The sequence below is a fragment of the Marmota monax genome, unplaced genomic scaffold (assembly GCF_021218885.2).
Source record: "Marmota monax isolate L192 unplaced genomic scaffold, Marmota_monax_Labrador192_F-V1.1 WCK01_AAM20220418_F8-fsc00275, whole genome shotgun sequence".
In the NCBI taxonomy this organism is placed as follows: domain Eukaryota; kingdom Metazoa; phylum Chordata; class Mammalia; order Rodentia; family Sciuridae; genus Marmota; species Marmota monax.
In genome coordinates this window covers 1,096,306-1,115,459 of record NW_026691942.1, presented here as the reverse complement: position 1 = coordinate 1,115,459, position 19,154 = coordinate 1,096,306, and the positions used below count along the sequence as shown (strand labels likewise).

The 19,154-nt window shown below is 43.3% G+C and overlaps 1 protein-coding gene across 4 annotated transcripts in view; it reads left to right on the top strand.

Moving 5' to 3' along the window:
* Esyt2 (extended synaptotagmin 2) overlaps window positions 1–19,154 on the top strand; it is a 77,087-nt gene that overhangs the window by 15,715 nt on the left and 42,218 nt on the right. For 2 of the 4 annotated variants that reach the window (XM_058577553.1, XM_058577347.1), the window contains exons 2-7: window positions 8,673–8,714; window positions 9,195–9,329; window positions 9,725–9,859; window positions 14,493–14,569; window positions 18,538–18,610; window positions 18,816–18,905. In XM_058577553.1, coding sequence (XP_058433536.1) covers window positions 8,673–8,714; window positions 9,195–9,329; window positions 9,725–9,859; window positions 14,493–14,569; window positions 18,538–18,610; window positions 18,816–18,905 — 552 coding nt within the window. The remainder of the gene's footprint in view (window positions 1–8,672; window positions 8,715–9,194; window positions 9,330–9,724; window positions 9,860–14,492; window positions 14,570–18,537; window positions 18,611–18,815; window positions 18,906–19,154) is intronic. The other 2 variants (XM_046438744.2, XM_046437257.2) reach the window with 1 other exon arrangement.

Sequence of the window (19,154 nt, the reverse complement as noted above, 5' to 3'; positions counted from 1 at the left end):
ATTCCTTTGTCAGCAGCCCTTCCTTGTTCCAGCTGTCAGTTTGAAATGACGTAGGAAAGTCACAGGTTCACTCTGACTCTGGTAGACCTCCTGTGATTTGTGGGAGAATAGGGAGTGACTGTGGTCACTACCTGTGGTCTCAGGGAAGGACGTCAGTGTGGTAGTGCTTTTTCACATTTCCTAGGGTAATTTCTCCTAGCAGAATATTTTGAAAATATTTCTTGTCAGGAGGCAGGCAACCTTGTATTTGGTGAGTCAGATTACACTGGAGCAGTGACCAACATCCATATAAAGCTGACAGAACCATTAAGAACAGTGTGGCCTTATGGGTTTTCTGGCAGATCAGTTGCTTTATTTACTATGTGAACAACTGCCTGCTTTTTATGTAGACTATAAATATGTAAAACAACTCCTTTATACACTTCATTTTTAGCATGGACAGTAGCTATTCAGACACTGACAGTATGAGTTCCAGGATTCACATATTTTCAGAGAAACACACTTCTTCATAGCCTTTTAACGTTGAATACTTTTTCTATACAGAAGCAGCTATTTGGAAAAAAATCCCAGTATCTTAGAAAAATACCTTCACATTAAGATTTCTTGAGCCTGTTTCTACTTACCATGAATACTGACTTGGCTCTCAAGAAGATGGAGAAGGACAGACTGAAATCGAGGGCGTTGAGGAGAGACAGTCAGGCTGGGAAATTGGTAAAGAAGTGTGAATATGAAAAGATGGGAGGTCACAAATCTGTGCTGGCCTCTCAGTAACACTGGTTTCTAAATCCTAGGCTCTCCAGGAAGATGTTCTACGACATTGGAACCTTGGACGCCTTTTGGTTGCTTTGTGTCATGAACCAACACTCTGTAGGAAATTTCAACTTTCTGCAAGGCTTTCCCTCATTTATTCAGATTTTAAGACTGATTTGTATGGAGACTAAACAGTATTAAGCAATTTAAACATTTACAGGCCTTAGTCAGTGTCTGTCCGGGTTGAATTCTGTGAATGCAGGCCGACTAAGTGAACCTGCCAGTGTGCTTTCCAGCGCCGTGAGCACCGATTGCTCCCTTCTCCTACAAAATGACTTTCTCTTGTGATATGACTAACAGAGAACAGTTATCTGATGTTCTCATAGGACTACGGTCATGTTCATGTTGCCTCATCTGTCCTATTTTTGAAACTGTTGGTTTTAGACAAGAAAACAACACTCCCTGTTTCAGTTTCTGCAGTTTGTAGACATAGGTAGAACTGCACAGTGGTATAGGAAGGTTGGTGTGTTCAGATGACCAGTACTTCCCGATCCTGTCTTTCAGAGCCTCCCCACCTCCCTGCCCCAGGGCATATCAGCAGTGCTGTGCCTGAAGCCTGGGGTCCTTCTTTAGCTCCTCCAGTGTGGTCCCAGATGGTGAGAAAATTCTTCCTCTGCAACACTGCTGCAAGTAAGAATCTTGTGGGGCTTATTTTGTTTCAAGATATTGTCTAAAGGTATTTAGAGTGGGGCAAAGCTCAAGTCCTTGGAACAAGGAAGAACATGAACTAGTAAATTTTATTTTAAAATGATCAATGTATCCCTTTATCTTTTAAGTTTTACTTAAAGGTATTAAATCAGTGATGCTTCTGTCAGATCAGGTGAGGCGGGCAGTGACCAAAGGAGGCAGATTTAAAAGGGCCGCTGAACGAGGCTTTATTGAGACATCACTCATGGGCAGAACTCGATCAGACCCACAGAGGGGACAGGAGAAGGGTCTGAGGAGAAACCGCGTGGAAGCTCGACCGGACTGGACTTTCATGGGGCTTACAGCAGGAAGGGAAGGGCTTGGGACAGGAAAAGGTGTTTTTAGGGTCCCTTGCCCCCTTGGAGTTGGTCAGGGGAGCTGGCTGAACTCCAGGATTGGCCAGGGGGTCCTGCTGATTGACAGGCATTAGTTAGGAGATCTGGCTGATTGACAGGCGTTTCCACCGGCATCTGATTGATGTTCCTTTCCCGTGTGGGCTGCTTTGTTCTAAGTGGCCACCAAGTCACCACCACCGACCTAACGGCTTCAGGAACAGTAGAATTAGTTTGGTATCTCTTTGCGCTTCCCTGATGTTACCTATCTAAAGGGACCCTAGATTTTTCTTGTAAAGAGAAGTGGACAGGATGACTTTGTGCTGCATGCTTTGGCCCCTTGGTACTGACAGGGTTTGAGAGCCCTCCCTCCTTCTGTGCTGTTTGGGTGTACTGCTCGTGTCTGCTTGAAGTATGGCATTTTTGAGTGGAAAAACCCTGCAAAAGTGCTGATTGTTAATGTTGGTCTTCAAGGGGAGCATTGTTTGAAGAAAGCCGTTCCTTTATTTAACTTCAACTTTACATGTTATCCCAAATTATAATTTTAATGCTCAGAAATGGAAAAAATACTAAATTAGAAATTTTTGACCAGTTTGTAAGTTCATTTCATCCTTAATACTTCAGCAGGGTGTAATGGGAAGGACTTTGGAGTCCCCCAAGTCGGGATCCCTCCTTATCTGCTGCTCATCTACTAGATAGAGGCATTGATGATCAAAGGGTTCTTTTGTGCACTGAGCATAGTACTGGATGTTCAGTTCCTGGCATAGTTAAGCAGTCTGTTTTTGTATATTTGGTTTAATTTTCTAAGTAAAATGAGTATCAACAGCTTATTAGGACCTAAAATAGGCTTTTGTTCTTTTTATTTTATTTCTTATTTGTATTATTTTGCACTACTGAGGAATCTTTGTTCTTTTTAAAGATAACATCTGAAAAGAAATTTTTGGGTGGTGTTGACTCAAAAATAGAAACTTGAGTAACATTATAATGACTACTTCTGCTTCATAGAGGTAATACAAATAACAAACATAAAAGCTTGTTTTACAGTTGGAACTTAAGAGATTTGAGTACTTCTACTTTTTTAGTTGGAGGATAAGATTTGAAACTAAATGATTCATGTTCATGCATTCTTATATGATTTGGGAACATGTTTTCTGTTATTTTGGCATCCTGGTCTTTCTCTATGATGTCTTTACTACTTTAAATTCTGCTTTGTGAAACAAGCAAATGTTCATGAATATGAATTAGCAACAAGCAGATTTTTTTATCTAGTGAACAGAATTTGAAATTTGTTAAGATTTACTGTCTTCAAATATGATATATTCTCTCATTTTCTTTGGCCCCTTGAAACAACAATTTATAAATTAAAATCCCGAGAACTATTGATGCTTGGAATGCTTCTACAAGGAGCTGCTGGTGTTCAAACCCATCCTTTGTGCGTTCTAACAATGCAGGCTGCGTTCTTAGGCACGTGATTCTCTGCTTGATCCAGATAGATTGGCCTCTATAGAGCGTCCCCTCAGATTCTGACCTCACACATTGTGCCTTACATGGTCAGGATGCACTGTGGCTTCCTCCCCTCCCCTCTCCATCCCCAGTGGCTTAGAATCTTCTCTCTTCTTTGCCTTGTTTAAGTGATAGGAGAAAAAAAAATCACACTCTTTTGTTCTCATGGTTAACTCTTCACCTATGATCACCAAAATATGGTGGTGCTAGGGGGCTGGGTAGAGGCCATCACACCAAGCAACAGCCAACAATAGCTGGGCGTCCTATAATTCAATTTGATTTTGACACTATGTGCCTAGAATTAATGTCAGACCCCAAGGTTAAGGACTGTCCTGCAAGTTTGTTCCCCTTCAGATGTCAGTTGCATGGAATAGATTGTCACCTGTGCTCCTTCCAGCCACTTATAAATGAGGGCTCCCACAACCCTTTCCAGGAGTTTGATTAATTTGCTACGTTAGGTCACAGTCTCAAGGAAACCGTATTTACTGGTATATTACAAAGAACACCAAAAAGAATATAGAAGACCAGCTGGATAAAGAAATAACATGGGTCAGGGTCTGGGGAAGAGGACCAGAGCTTCTGTGCCCTCTTCAGATATGCCCCCCCACACACACTCCGTGTGTGCAACAACTTGGAAGTTCTCCCAACTCCATCCTTTTGCATTTTGGTACAGGATCAATAAATAGCCACAGGCTGGTTCAGTCATTTAGCCTTTGATGGTCAGCTACCATTAACCCTGTCCCCTCCCCAGAAGTGGGAGGAGAGGCTGTTAGCCAGAGGCTAGAACCCTTTAATACAACTAGCCCCCTCTGGAGGCTGTCCAGGAGCCCTCTAGAACCACCTGTGCCGCAGTCTGGCTGGGCACAAATGCCGCAGTCTGGCTGGGCACACAATCACGAGCCATCACACAGCTTGTAGATTCAAACAGCAACTCTTTATTCCCGAACTCACACCAGCCGTCTACAAACACGTTCTGGGGAAATCCACGTTCTCTTCCCAAATCCACCTCCACTGGGCTTCTATCTCCCAAAATATACTGTCTGAATCCCGTGAGAACTCAAGGGGAACTCAGGCAGCAGGATACGCCCTATTCCCAGCAGGAATAATCTTAAACCTTAAACCTGGAACCTAAACTGGGAACGCCCTAAACAAGATTATCTTAAAACCGGGAACACCCTAATCTGCCTTGGTCCTTGAGCAAGGTCACTTACATTCAATGTCACTGCAACATGTCAGCAACATGGGGTACGCTGGCAAGGAAATTGTCATACCTACTTGGCTAATGGCTCCCAGCACACCTGATTAAAGCAAAAGATGCCCTATCACCCAGGAAATTCCAACAATTTAGGAGTTCTGTGTCAGGGACCCAGCGTCACTGATTAATTCAGAAACAAAGGTTCTTTTACCACCTCATCTACAAGGGTTTTAGCCAAATATATCCCTGCTGTCTTTTTCTTGAATCCAGAAAGCCCCGCCTTATTCTCCCCCCTCCTCGTTCCCTAGGGCTGGAGCTGGTCTGTAAGTGCTCCATGCATGCTTTCTTCAGAGGATGGCCCCGTGACTGAAATCAGAGTTCCCAGGTGTCAGATGGCTCTTGTCCTAGTGTGTGGTTGTGTGTAAAGATGCTGTACTTACTTTAGTACAATTGCCCTGGCCCCTGGCACTGGTGAATGTTCAGCTTTAGATGTCAGCCTGGTGTTTAAGAATGACAGGAGGGGCTGGGGTTGTGGTTCACAGGTAGAGCGCTCACCTACCATGCGTGAGCCACTGGATTCGATCCTCAGCACCACATGAAAATAAAATAAAGGTATTGTGTCCACCTACAACTAATATATATATATATATATATATATATATATATATTTAAAAAAAAAAGAATGACAGGAGTAGGAATTCACTAGCACACTGGCAGACCCACCTGAGAAGTGTCACTGAGCTTAGTGAATGGTTTTGGAGAAGCAGATTACTTTTTTTTTTATATGGGGATTAACCTTACCACTGAGCCACAGCTCTAGTTCATTTGTTTTGTTTTGTTTTGTTTTTGAGAGGGGGCTTCACTGAGTTGCTGAGGCTGGGTTTGAACTTGGAATTCTGCAGTCTCAGCCTCCCAAATTGCTGGGATTATAGGTGTGAACCATTGCACTCAGGAGAAGAGCACTTTCATTCTGGAACACTGGTGGGAGTCATTTTTCCATGTTCAATCATAAAGAGTTTGGTCAGCATGGTTGTATTTTCCCTTTAAAACTTAATATACCAAAAATTTTCATTAAAATCAAATTTGGAATAGATTATTTGTGTGTAATACAATCCTATTTCCAATTATCATTCTCTCCCAATATTGTTAAAATATTATTTAATTTATGAAAATTCAGTTTTTACACAGTTTAAGTTACTTTATAAAAATAGTACTTCTGTATTAGAATATTTTCTTATGTTCAATCCTAAGTTACAGTAGTAATTAGGAAAGTAATTTACATTTCTCATAAGGAATCTCAAAACTATGGAAATGCATAAAGTGGAAGGTAAATCTTCATTCTCCTTGTGACTGTCTTGGTTTATATTCTCGCAAACGTCTGCATTTATAGAAATGTGTAACTTATAAAACGTTTTTATATATACATATGTATGTTAACAGTATTTTAAGAATACTTGGCCCCTTTTCATCAATTTTGATTGGTTGGAAAATCTGGCTGTCTCTTCTATTACCAGACAGTCATTTCTCATAATTTTTTAAAGGCTTTGTTAGAAAGTGGCAGTTTGTTTGATGTGTTTAAAATGTGGATTTGATATAGTGTACTGACTGGAAAATATCAGGACTATTGTTTATTGGCTCAACTGATGAACCGGTCACATAATACTCTGATGCTGAGAAGATAGAAGCTCCGTAACTTTAAGGGGTGGACTAAGAGGCAGGGTGCAGGAGTTGGCCCTGTCCAGCTGAGGAGCATTTAAGGCTTGTGGGGGGAGTGTGAGCCTGGAGGTGTTGTAGGTGGAGGAGCAGTTGGACTTGGGCGTGTGTGGTTCATTGTCCAGCACCAGCTCCTCAGGAGGAGCTGGCAGAAGGAGGAAGTAGGGAAGGTAAGAAGTAAGCAAAACAGAGCAAGTTCTTTGTAGTCATGGCTGTTTTGTTTGGCTTCAGCAGGAGTGAGATAAAAGGCAGGTTTTTCTACTGTCCTTCCTTTCCCCCCTTCCCCTCCCCTCCCCTCCCATCACTTCTCTCTACCTATTATTATGTGTGTATATACGTGACTGTATGACCAATATGATTCTGCAACCTGTACACTCAGAAAAATGAGAAATTGTATCCCATCTGATTCAAATGTATGATATGTCAAGGTCATTGTATGTCATGTGTAACTAATTAAAACAAATAAAAAATTAAACAAAACAAAAAGGCAGGTTTTTGAAGGTGAACCAAAGAAAACGTGATTCCAGCTTTCTTTGAATATCAAACTGAGAAAGTTTAACTATTTGATAAATAAGTAGGAGCTTGAGGTGGAATGAGATTCTTGTTTAACAGAACAATGTTTCTTGTAGCTAAACTCAGTGAAGTTGGGACAGTCAGACTCTTAGGTAGACACCTGCAGAGATGTCCTTTGGTGTTCACTCTTGAATTCAGAAGGAGCACATCAGTAATAAAGTCTGGCTGTTGACACACAAGGTACACAGTATCTGCCTTTTATTCCTTCTCTTGCCTCCAGTGTTGGGTTCGATTTGGAGAGAAGGGTCAGAAAGGGAGACAGCCTCACAGCAAATTGGGAGAGACCACAGCTGAGTATCCGCTTTAATGCTTAGCTTACCCCTGTGTGTCAACCATACATCCCATTCCCGATCTGACTTTTAGAGTGTTGAGCTACTCTACAGCAATGGAAAGAAATGGCAGATTACCCATTGCAAATGAATTGCACATAATTAATTTTGCGACCTTATTCGATGGGTCTAGCAACTCTCCAACTTTCCTCACTGAAATCCCTGACTTTCCTAGTTCCCTGGGAAAACTGGTTCCACCTGGGTCAAAATTCACCTTTCAAAACTGACAGAAACATCCCCTAAAGTCCAGTGATCATCTCTAGCAGTTTCTTTCCTGACTTCTAAGCCATTCTCTGATTCTGGAAGGTTGCTACCCCTTTGGTTTTTGCTGTCAGAATGGACTCAAGCTAACTTAATCTAGAAGCCCTCCAGCTCGGCTCATGGTTCAAGCACAGTAAGTACGTCATGCCATGTGGTGTGAAGGAATAGGGCCTGCTCAGGCTTGTGGACAGGAAGGAGCCAGAGCACTGCCAAGCCTGCTGCCGCTGCTGGCTCTCCTAAAAGTGCCAGGGCCTCCAGGGGCTGGTGGGCTGGAGTAGTGCCTTAGTTAGGCCTCTGTGGGACCAAGGCTTGCCTTCTGCTGGGTGGCACCCTCACTTGTTTGTACTCAAAGGTGAGAGGTTGAGTTGGATCTCAAGACCCCTTCTTGGAAATCCCCCTACCTGCCATGAGAATATTCCCTGCCCAGCTGCTTGGCCTAGTCCTGCTTCCTCTGCTGTAGCACAAGGTCAGAGCTTTAATTGGCTAAAGTGCTTTGTAGCTTAGGAAAGCTTTGGACATCAAGACCTTTCTCCCCTCAGTCACCAATACAGACTTGCCTGGGATCTACTGTACCTCTAAACCAAAGTGTTATCACAGCATTGGTGTGGCCTGTGTGCTCTTCCTTCTTTGAAAACTCTATGTCTGTGGCCAAAACAGAGCTAGCCTTCTGCTGTAAGGATGCTTTATTTAGCTCCAACAGCAGAAAAAAATGTTTTCTGCTTTTTTTCTAAGTAGGCTTATTTTTGCCTTTGCAAACACTTCTAGTACACAGGTCTAACCTTGGAGAATGATAATGCACACTTGGGAGGGGGTGGGAGACCAGGTGGAGATGAGCTCTTGAAGAAGGGCATCTGGCTGGGTAGAACTGAAAGGGGACAACAGAAGGAAGAGGTGGGTTCTGAAGGCTCCGAGTCTAGATTTCTAGAATATGAAGATGGCAGTGCTAATGATGATCCTTTCAAAGAAGAGATTGTTTTTGTGTGTTCTGTGATGTTTCAGACACCAGGAACAAACATCTCTCTGGACGGTGGGAGGCAGAGAAGGTTCTGGGTGGCATTTGTTGGCTCTTGGCTCTTCTGCCTTCAAGTTCTGAAATGGTGAGCCAGGGGCCACACCTTCCAGCTTTCCTCCTCCAAGCTTTGGAGCAGACTGTGTTAAAGAAGCCTCATGTAAACACAGGACACTATGAGAATACAAAATAGCCTGCAGGGTGTTTATCCACAGTGGGCAGGAGTCAGTAAGTCATGTCTCTGTATCTTTTTCTCTTAGGTTCATTTTCCAGACACTGAAAGAGCAGAATGGCTAAATAAGGTAAGATTAGAATATTCCAAATACCAGATATCAGTGGGAATTAGAGGATGAGAGACCATCTTTCCGTATTTGGGAATTTGGATGTTGGCATGACTAGAGCCCATTTAGACTGCAGTGGGAGGCTTTCGCTCCCCAGAGAACTTGGTCTGCTGCCTTCCTCCTGAGTGAAGGCTTACCGCTAACCCGAGAAGACTTGGGGCTCACATTGCATCACTAACTGGCCTGTGTCTCCCTTTCTGAATGTAGAGCATTGAGTCTACCGTATGATAATCACAAGCACAAATTCAGGAAATGTTATTATAAGAAGGGAAATAATTCCCAAGAAACCTTGCAATGTATAATATGCTTTTAAGATATGTTTTAGGGTTAGTAGACTTTGAGCCAGATCATTCTGGCAAGCAACAGGATTATAATTTTTCAGGATAACTCAGGTACATGTGTATCACAGTGATTGTTAACATGAGTTCTTTCTCCTTCCAGACTGTAAAGCACATGTGGCCTTTTATTTGCCAATTTGTAGAGAAGCTTTTTCGAGAAACCATAGAGCCAGCTGTGCGGGGAGCCAATACCCACCTCAGCACCTTCAGCTTCACCAAGGTGGACGTGGGCCAGCAGGTCAGCTGCTTCTTGGTGTCTTATTGTGCACACGGTAGAATTACTGTCAGAACAAGACATCATTAACCACTCCACATATTCCAGAAGGAACTGTCCACCAGGAGCCAGCCTGTGTGCCACAGTGCCACCCAGGACCCACACCCACAGGGTGCCTTTTGCCCAGGGCAGTCCCCACATTGCCCACACACTCGCTGCGCTTCTCCACCAGCTCAGCCTCCATTGGGTACTTTCTCTCTGACTCTCGCTTTGTCTTCCGTAATGTGTCTTTCTGCCCCACATTCTTCTGGCAGAACTGCCTTTCAGATGTACAGTCTGACATGTTAGAGTTCGACAGGTGAATTCACAGGAAAGGTCCAGTAATTGACAACAAGCTTCATATATTTATCCCTCTCAAGATGTTAAGAGCAACAGCTAAGGATACCTGCTGGATGGCAGGATCATGTTCATTACCAAGAAGAAAGGAGAGCTGCTGGTTGCTGATACCACCTCTAATGAAAGCCTCAGGATTGAATTTGAATAACTTGGGCCTGGCAAGTTTCTTTCTTTCTTTTTTTGTTTTTGTTTTGCTGCACAGAAGTTCAACCTAGGGCCTTGCACATACTAGGCAAACACTCTACCACTGGGCTGAACCTCCAGACCTTTTTATTGTATTTTGAGACACAGTCTTACTAAGATGCCCAGGTTGCCCCAAACTGGTGATCTCCTGCCTCTGAAGCCTCTAGAGTAGTTGGGATTGGAGGTGTGAGCTGCCACATTCAAGTTTCCAATTTTTTGTTTGTTTGTTTGTTTTTAATTTTAGTGCTGGGGATTGGTTAGGGGTGCTGTGCCACTGAGGTACATCCCAGTCCTTGTTACTTTTTGTTCCGAGACAGGGTCTTGCTGGGTTGTTGAGGCTGACCCAGAACTTGCCATCCTCATGCCTCAGAAGTCAGTTTTTATAAGAATTAACAACAATTCAAGGTAACATTGTTTTATATGCCTAGTAAGAACTGGAGTCTCGTTATACTTGTAAACCCATACATGGTTCACACACTTCAGTGCATAGACAGCGCTCAGGTGTCATCCTGTGGTGTGGCTCAGTGCTGTAACAGGGCCAAGGGAGTGTCTGGCGGGTGCTGCACATGCCACCTCATGGCTGTGTCGGTGCCCATCCTACCTCTACTGGTTGAAAGTTACTTTCACCCATCACATCTGGTTCACGCTTGTGGAGAATGCTCACTGCATATGGAATTCTGTGGTTATTCCATATGCAGTGTCTGCAGTGCAGGGCCACGCCCGGCCCAGCCTATGGTGGCTTCTTCTCTTAGCTTTTCGATGTCCACATAGGATGCACAACTGCCCTGTTCAGGTGTCCCGGTATCTGCACAGGTTGCCTGGGTGACCCTGTGTGGGTACTGCTGCTTTACTTCCATGAGCTAAACTGATAGTAGCAGTTAGGGAAAACATGGATACAAGTTAAAGAACTGGGAAGTAGCGTCACAAGCCTTTCTGTGACTATCTGGATGGTACATATTCAAGCTCTTCATGGCGTTTTCTTCTCTTTTTCTCCGCTCCTTCTTTTTAAAATCCTTTAAAATGGTGAGAACCATTCTTAGCTACAGACTGTACAAGAAATAGGACAAAGATCACTGTAGCTTACAGACCAAGTTTACTACTGTCCCCTATTGGAAAGAATGCTCGTGTTTATGGAGATTTAGAAGTCTAACCTCCGCTGGGTTTATTATTAATGATATTCATGTTCTGTTACACATGCTTGAGTTTTGATAGCAACTAATAAGAACCTTGGAGAAGAATGAAGCAATAGAGTGATGGTTAAAGAACACCTTACGGAAGAGTGACAGTCGAGGAGGACAGGTCACTGGAGACCTAGGGGAAAGGTCACAGGAGAGAAAGGGAGGTCACTTAAGGTGGCTTTCATTATTACTATCTACCCCATAACATCTCTTAAGTGGCTACTAAGCCTTGCTGTCCCTGCCAGAACTCCAGAGCGTGAATGGAATCCCGTTTGTGGAGCTTTCTCATGTGAGGTCACTCTCAGTCATCTGGAGTTGGGTTTTTCTTAATGCTTCCCCTAATCTAAGATGGCACTTATGCTTGGGAAGGGCATGTGTTGGCTACTGTGCATCCTTAAGTAAGGGACGTTGTAGGTAACCCATTTTCATTTCCCACAGAGTGGGCTGATCGGGTTTGTGAGTGGTTCCTCAGTGTCCACGTGTCTTGTCTTGTTTTTCAGTGAGCTTTTGCATCATTGTGGCCGAAATACCTGACAAGAACAACTTAGAGGAGGGAAAGTTTTTTGGAGCTCATGATTTTAGAGATCTCCAGTCCATAGATAACCAACTACATCCCTCTGGGCCCAACATGAGGCAGCACATCATGGAGGAAGGGTGAAGCTTATTGCAGTGTCAGAAAACAGAGGGAGACCTCAAGGAAAAAGCAACCCCCAGGGTAGGTCCCAAGTCTCCTCTGAGACCCAAGGCAAACTCTTGGCTATGCACCCCTGTAAAAATCAATAGCAAGTTTTTTATTTATATATATATATATATATATATATATATATATATATATATATATATATATATATCTCCCCAATATAGAGTGGTACAGAGTGAACATTCTCATTCCAAAGGACTAGGGAATGGGGCATAGAAATAATGGGTGAGCCAAAACTAAGATTGAAACCCAGCTGGGCAAACAGGTTTCCTAATTCTGCTTGTGACTCTGTACAGCATAGGACATAGGGCAGGGACATACGTTCTACAGAAGCCTGGCAGCCTGGCCCTTGGCCATGCTGGGTGCAGCACACGTGGTCTCTTCAGCCTTGCTCTCTGCATGGCCAGCAGCCTTTCTCAGCGGACAATGCACATTACTGGCATCTTTAATTTCTAGGGTCTCCATTCCAGCTTCACTTGCATAGCTTCATTCACGGCTGCCTCAGGGGCACCTTGCAGGGACTCAGACCCTGCTACTATTTGCCTGGCTCCCAGGCCTGTCTTTGAAATATGCATGGGAGCCTCCTGGTTTCCTCAACTTTAGCATGCTGCATTCCTGCAGAACCAGCACCATATGGATGATGCAGAGGTCTGCTGCTGCCAGCTAGTGCAGTACCTGGACCCTGGAATTATGAGTGCAGTAACCTCTAAGTGCCTGCAAGGTTCATCATGGTGAAGCAACTTCCTAGACCCCCTGTGTTAGCAGGGTGCTCCCACTATCTCTTCTCAAGGGAATTTTTCTTTCTGGATCCTTTAGCCTGCAATGGGTGTGGTTGGTCTTACACATTCCTGAGGTGTCCTAAAGGCATTTTTTTCCTCTTCCTCCTATCTTCTGTGCAATTTAGGGGTTGTAATCTATTTCTTGTCCCCAGTTTTATAAGCATTCTTCTGGTCAAATCGCTTGTTTTTAAAATCCTTTAGCCTTGCTTTCTACTCCTGATTCTCATAGTAAATCTGGCTAAAACATGCCTGCAAATGCCACAAACGAATACTATACTGCTTTGAAATTTCCTCTATTAAATAAATTTTTAGTTCAGAGGCTGGGGCTAAGCTCAGTGGTAGAGTGCTTGCCTCACACATGTGAGGCACTGGGTTCGATCCTCAGCACCACATAAAAATAAAATAAAGATGATGTGTCCACCGAGAACTAAAAAATAAATATTAAAAATTTCTCTCTCTCTCTTAAAAAAAAAAAAAAGGGCAAAATATAGACAAGTTCTCTGCCAGAATACAATACAAGTGGCCTCTAGGCGAATTCCCCAAAGAGTCTTCAATTCTTCTGAAACCTCATAAGTACAGTCTGTACTCAATAGGTATTCTGTCCTGGGGTCCCACCAGTGCCACCCATTAAGCTGCATTTACAACATTCTAAAATTTTCTGGTTTACATCTCTAAACTTCAAAATTCCTCCAGCTTGAAAGACTTCTGAACCAGCAGTCAGGTTAGTCACAGTTACAACCCATCTTCTCAGTACCAATTTCTGTTTTAGTCAAATTTTGAGACACTGTGACCAAAATACCCAACAAGAACAACTTAGAGAAGGGAAAGCTTATTTGGGACCCATGGTTTTGGGTCTTAGTCCGTAGACAGCTCACTCCATTGTTCTGGGTCCTAGGTGAGGCAGCACATCATAGGGGCAGGCTGCCACTGAGGGAGGCTGCTGGGAAGCCGAGAGAGGGCCGGAGAGAGCGAAAGTGGTCACTGGGAAGAGGAGCCCGTCCATGGCACACCCCTAGCATCCCACCTGCCTACAGTTACCACCCAGCAGTCCATTCAAACTAGGATGACCTGATTAGGTCACAGCCCTCCCAGTCCAGTCATTTAACCTCCCAGCCTTCCTGCATTCCCACAGAAGCTTCTGGGGGAACCTCATACCCAAGCCACAACACCTAGTGTGGAGGGGACACTCTGGAGCCAGGGATGGTAGGAGAGGCACGGACTCTTTGGCGAAGCCTAAGTGTGGTTGTGTGGCTCCTCCAGAGGCCAGACTTCAAGGCATTCAGACTCAAGTAAGCAGCAGTCCTCTGAAGGGAAGCTCCCATTGTCGGCATTAATGCTCAAGGGCTTTCTTCAAGGGATCCAGGATTTACAAATGGAGAAAGGCTTTGATGTGATGATGTTATACCTGAACCCTTGAAATACCAATAATCTGCCTTTTGTGTTTGCATTCATTTACCTGTTTCATATATTGGGTGTTGATATTACATCTACACTTTGACTTTTGATTCACTCAGAAGCCTCATTTTTGTGAAAATCTTCAGAAATGAAGCATTGCCAATCATACAGAAAAAAAAAAGTGAAATTATGTTTCAAACAATGTAGTAAGGATGGAGTACAGGGAAAGGATCAAATTAAATTGAAAGAGACAGAGTGAGGGTCTTGGAAGAGTACAAAAATTACATGTGCCCAGAACAGCAGTGATGCCAGTTTTTACTGAGTGCTTACTGCACAACGGGCAGTGTACGCAGTCCTTCTTATAGGGGAGAAGACTGAGGAATGGGGTTAGATAGTTTGCTTGGAGTCCGGCAGCTAGCCAGTGTGTTGTGAGAGCAGAATCATAGTCCCTTCAGTCTGGTGCTAAGGCTGGTTCTCATCACCTCTGTGCTATATTCAATGTTTGACTTTTTTTTTTAACTTTCTGTATTTTAAAATAAGCTGCTTTTTGTTTCAGCCCCTTAGGGTCAATGGTGTTAAGGTGTATACTGAAAATGTAGACAAAAGGCAGATTATTCTGGACCTTCAGATTAGGTAAGTTTTTTTATTTGTGTTGTACTTGTGTGGTGGTTAGTGATGGATAATGTCACTTAGCTGTATCCGCAAGGTGAAGAATATAATGAGCACATTTTTTACCTGTTGTTTATTGAATTTGACTAAATATCCTAGATAAATACCATTTATAAAATGTGTTAAATAAAAGATATTGAAACATTGTAAGAAAACTGCAGACCAGTCAGTATCTCTTATGAATATTGATGTAAAAATCCTCAACAGATTACTAGCAAACCAAATTCAGCAGCATATTATATACTGTGAACAAGTAAGGTTTATTCTCAGAACGCAAGGGTGATTCAATATGTGAAATCAGTCCAGTTCTCAGGTATAAGTACTCTGGTGAGAAAAGGTGTTCTTACAAGAGGCTGCACCTCATGACCTAGATGCCTGTCACTTGGCCTCACCTCCCAACACTGGAACTAAGGTTTTAACTCACGAACTTTTGGAGAACACACTCAGATCTTATCGGGGATAAACCCGAAAGAATTGAAGGCAGAGACTAGACAGATTCTTGAACACCTTTGTTTATTATAGTGAATGTACTGCATAACTGCACTTCCGTCAATGGTAGACCAATTGTACAATGGTGGTCGCATAGGTGACTTTGCTCAGTGACAGGGTAGCCATCTAGATTTGCGTAAGTGTCCTCTGTGACATTAACACAATGATGGAATCCCCTGCTGATGAGTCTCTCAGAATGTATCCCTATTGTTAAGTGACACACAAATGTATTTATAATAGCTAATAGATATAAGCAGCTCAGATGTCCAGGAAAGGATGAATGCATATACAAAAATATGGTGTATGCAGGTTACCCAGCCTTAGAAAAGAAGGGAATCCTGGCCCATGTTGCAGCGTGGAAGAGCACTGAGGTCATCATGTTAGTGAGATAAGCCAAGTGCTAAAGGACAACCACAGTACAGTGCTACTTACTTAAGGAATCTAGAGCAAACAAACTCTGGGAAGCCAAGTAGAATGGCGGGCAACCAGGGACTGGAGGATGAGGAATAGGGAGTTAGTGTTACTGGGTACAAAGCTTCACTCTTTGCAAGAAGAGAGGGTTCTGGAGATGGATGGTGGTGATGTTTGCATGGCCTTACGGGTGTTTTGTTTTTTTTAAAGAGAGAGAACTTTTTAATATTTATTTTTTAGTTTTCGGCGGACACAACATCTTTGTTTTTTTTTTTTTTTCTGTATGTGGTGCTGAGGATCGAACCTGGGCCGCATGCATGCCAGGCAAGCGCGCTCCTGCTTGAGCCACATCCCCAGCCCCCTTACCGATGTTTTTTATGCCACTGATCTATACACAGAATAGTTGCAATGATAAATTTTATGTATATTTAAATTTTTTTTTAGTTGTAGATGAACACTACCTTTATTTTATTTATTTGTTTTTATGCGATGCCAAGGATTGAACCCAGTGCCTCACACATGCTAGGCAAGTGCTCTACCGCTGAGCCACAACCCCAGCCCAGATTATGTGTATTTTAATACAATTTTTTTAAGTTGCAAAACAAACAAACAAATCTGAGGGTCTGCCAGGTACCATGCCTAGAATAAAAAAGGCGGATTTCCTTGTGTTAATGGTTTGGATGTGAGGTGTCCCTGAGAGCTCCTGTGTTGGAATGGCCGGAGGCAAGATGAGCAGATCACGAGAGCTGTCCCTGATTACTCAGTCCATCCTAGTCCAAGTAGAGAAATAACAGGTGGTGGCTGTGGGCAGGTGGGTGTGGTTGGAGGAGGGGGTCCCTGGGGATGTGGCCTTGGGATTGTATCTTGTCCCCATGGCTCCTCCCTTTCTCCTTCTGCTTCTTGGCTGCATGTTCTGAGCTGCCTTCCTCAGCCATGCTTTTCTGCCATGATGCTCTACTTTACCTGGGGCTCAGCAGTGAAGTTGTCCAACCTTGGACTGAAAGCTCTGAAATCACCAGCCCCAAATAGACTTTCCCTTCTCTAAGTTGTTCTTGTCAGGTATTTTGGTCAGCGTGACAAGAAGCTGACCAGCACGCCTGCTTCTTGTCTTGGTTCTTATTGAAATGAACGTGCTTGTGACTTCCTGCATTCCGGTGTGGCCTGACTGGCAGCTTGTTGTCACTCTTGACAGATATCTGAGATAAACTATTTATAAGGGATAAATTTATTTTGGCTCATGGTTTTAGTCCAGGGTCACTTGGCCTTGTTTCCTTTGGGCCTGTGATGAGAAACAAGTCCCGTCGGGAGCAATGGGAAAGGATACTGCTCACTGCAACTGTTGCGAAATGAAGAGAGAGGGAAGGGTCCCAGCATCCCCTCTGAGGGCATGCCCCCAGCGACTTGACTTTCTTCCACTAGGCCCCACCCCTTAGAAGGTCTGCCACCTCCCGGTAAGGCCAGGGCCGAGGACTGAGCCTACAGCCCATGGGCCTTTGGGGGCATTTCAGATTCAGACTATGACAAGTGCTAACAGATAGATGCCTGCTGTGCAGGGTGAGTGCCAAACACTGTGGATGCAGAACAGCTGAGTGGTTGTAGCAGTTCAGAGTGGTCTGTCATAAAATGACCCTTGATTAAGGATCATTTTATGTCATTTATGAGTTTTCAAACTAAGTTGCAATAATACAATAACTGAATAGAGTAGGTGCCAATTACCTTTAGTTTAGAAAAGAACATAGAATGTCTTTGAGAAAACCTGCACCTTTTAAAATGTTTGACATTTGTGCAAAAAACATTGTCATCAGTGGAATAAGAGAAGGGCCACTTGCATCTTCATGAGGCTGTGGCCAGAAGACCTGTCCACAGGGCCAATGACAAGCTTCCTGGAGGCCCACTTGTGTTTTAGGGTAGGTCCTTCTTTAGAATGCCTGTCCACAGGGCTGATGATGAGCTTCATGATGGTGGAAACTTTGTTCTTTTGTTCAGGTCCCTTAGCCCAAGTGAGTTTCCTGAATAAACATTTGAGTAAATCAGTTAATGGATGTCATTTGAAGATGCAGCCATAGCAGCATATGCATTCTCCTTTTTTTGAGTTCCATACAAAGTTCTTAACTACATTGGTAGTGGGGATGGGGAAAGAGAAATGGAAAAGAATTAGGAAATAAAAGAACAAAGTCTTAGGTGAAGAAAGGTAAAGTTTTGTGATGATTTTTGTAACAGGCTATTGGTGAGTTCACCAACTAGGAAGTCATTCTCATTGAGAAGAACTGTAGGTTTGGGCTTTAACACTAGGAAATAAGTCTTGGAAAAATTTCATCCCTGATCCCTTTTGTTATTGTTCTCCACATCTGGCTTGGCATTCCTGGACCGTGCTCGTCAAATTCCACAAGAGTGCCTAAGCAGGAATGTGATGCCCTGCTGCAAAGGCCAAGCATCGGCTCCAGTCTGCCCTACCCTGTGCGATACGTATTTGGCTTATCATGTTCTTATTGAAAACAGCACACTTTGCACTCAGTGTCATAGTGGGCTCACATTTGTTGATCATTGTAAAGGTAAGCCCTGAACAGACCTACGGTGTCCAACCTATGACGTCACAGAGCCATGGAGCACCTGAACCACAGCATGTTCATGACTGGAGAGAAGGGGTATAGGGTTTCCTAGTGATGAAATGAAATCAGAACCTTTTTATGTGTTAAGCAAACAGGATTTGTATGACAAGTAAGGACTACATTTCACCCAGTGATCCAGGAGTCGCACTTGTAGTTCGCATTTTATCTTTGGAGATGGACACTTCACTTTAGTTGAGTGTTTATGTATGACAGGTGTGCGTATGGCAACCCTCCCTTAGGTCTGGTAACAGCTGTGCCTGTGACCTAGAGCAGCACAGTGCATGACTCGGGTCACACTGTCCAGTTTCCACCTTCAGTCTGATTTTGGTTGCTTTACTGTTGTAAACCTTGAGGTTCTATGGTGATTCAAAAAAACAGTTAATTTCACTCGCTTTATGTAATGCAGATTTTTTTCTTTGCTAGTTTTGTAGGAAATTGTGAGATCGATTTGGAGATCAAACGATATTTTTGTAGAGCTGGTGTGAAAAGTATACAGGTACTTTTTTTAAAATTTCATTTATAAAATTCTCTAATCTGTATTCAAAAAGAAAATTAAGAAGTTTGTCCTAGCTCAGAAAGTTTTTAAAGTGAGTGTGTGTTTGTGATCGTAGAGTGACCCAGGAAGTCAGATGCTTGAAAGTCCCTCGTGGCCCTGCAGAGCTACCTTCTCTTATTCATTCTGGTTTCCTGTTTTCGTTTAGATCCACGGAACGATGAGGGTGATCCTGGAGCCTCTGATTGGAGACATGCCTTTGGTTGGAGCTCTGTCCATCTTCTTCCTCAGAAAACCAGTAAGTCAACACTTGTGCTATGTTTATGGACCTACGGAAGAATAGGTAAAGTGAAGGACCAAATTTTATCTGTAACTTGCTCATTTCCCTTTCTGATGCATGTGTCCTGTGAGTTTTTTCATACTCTTTGTGCCTTCACTGAAGACTTCATCTCTTGATAAGCAATGTTCCTTTGTGATTATGAAAATGATTGTTGTAGAAAATTTGAGAACACAAACTTTTTAAAAAGTGTAGGTTTAGCAACCATTT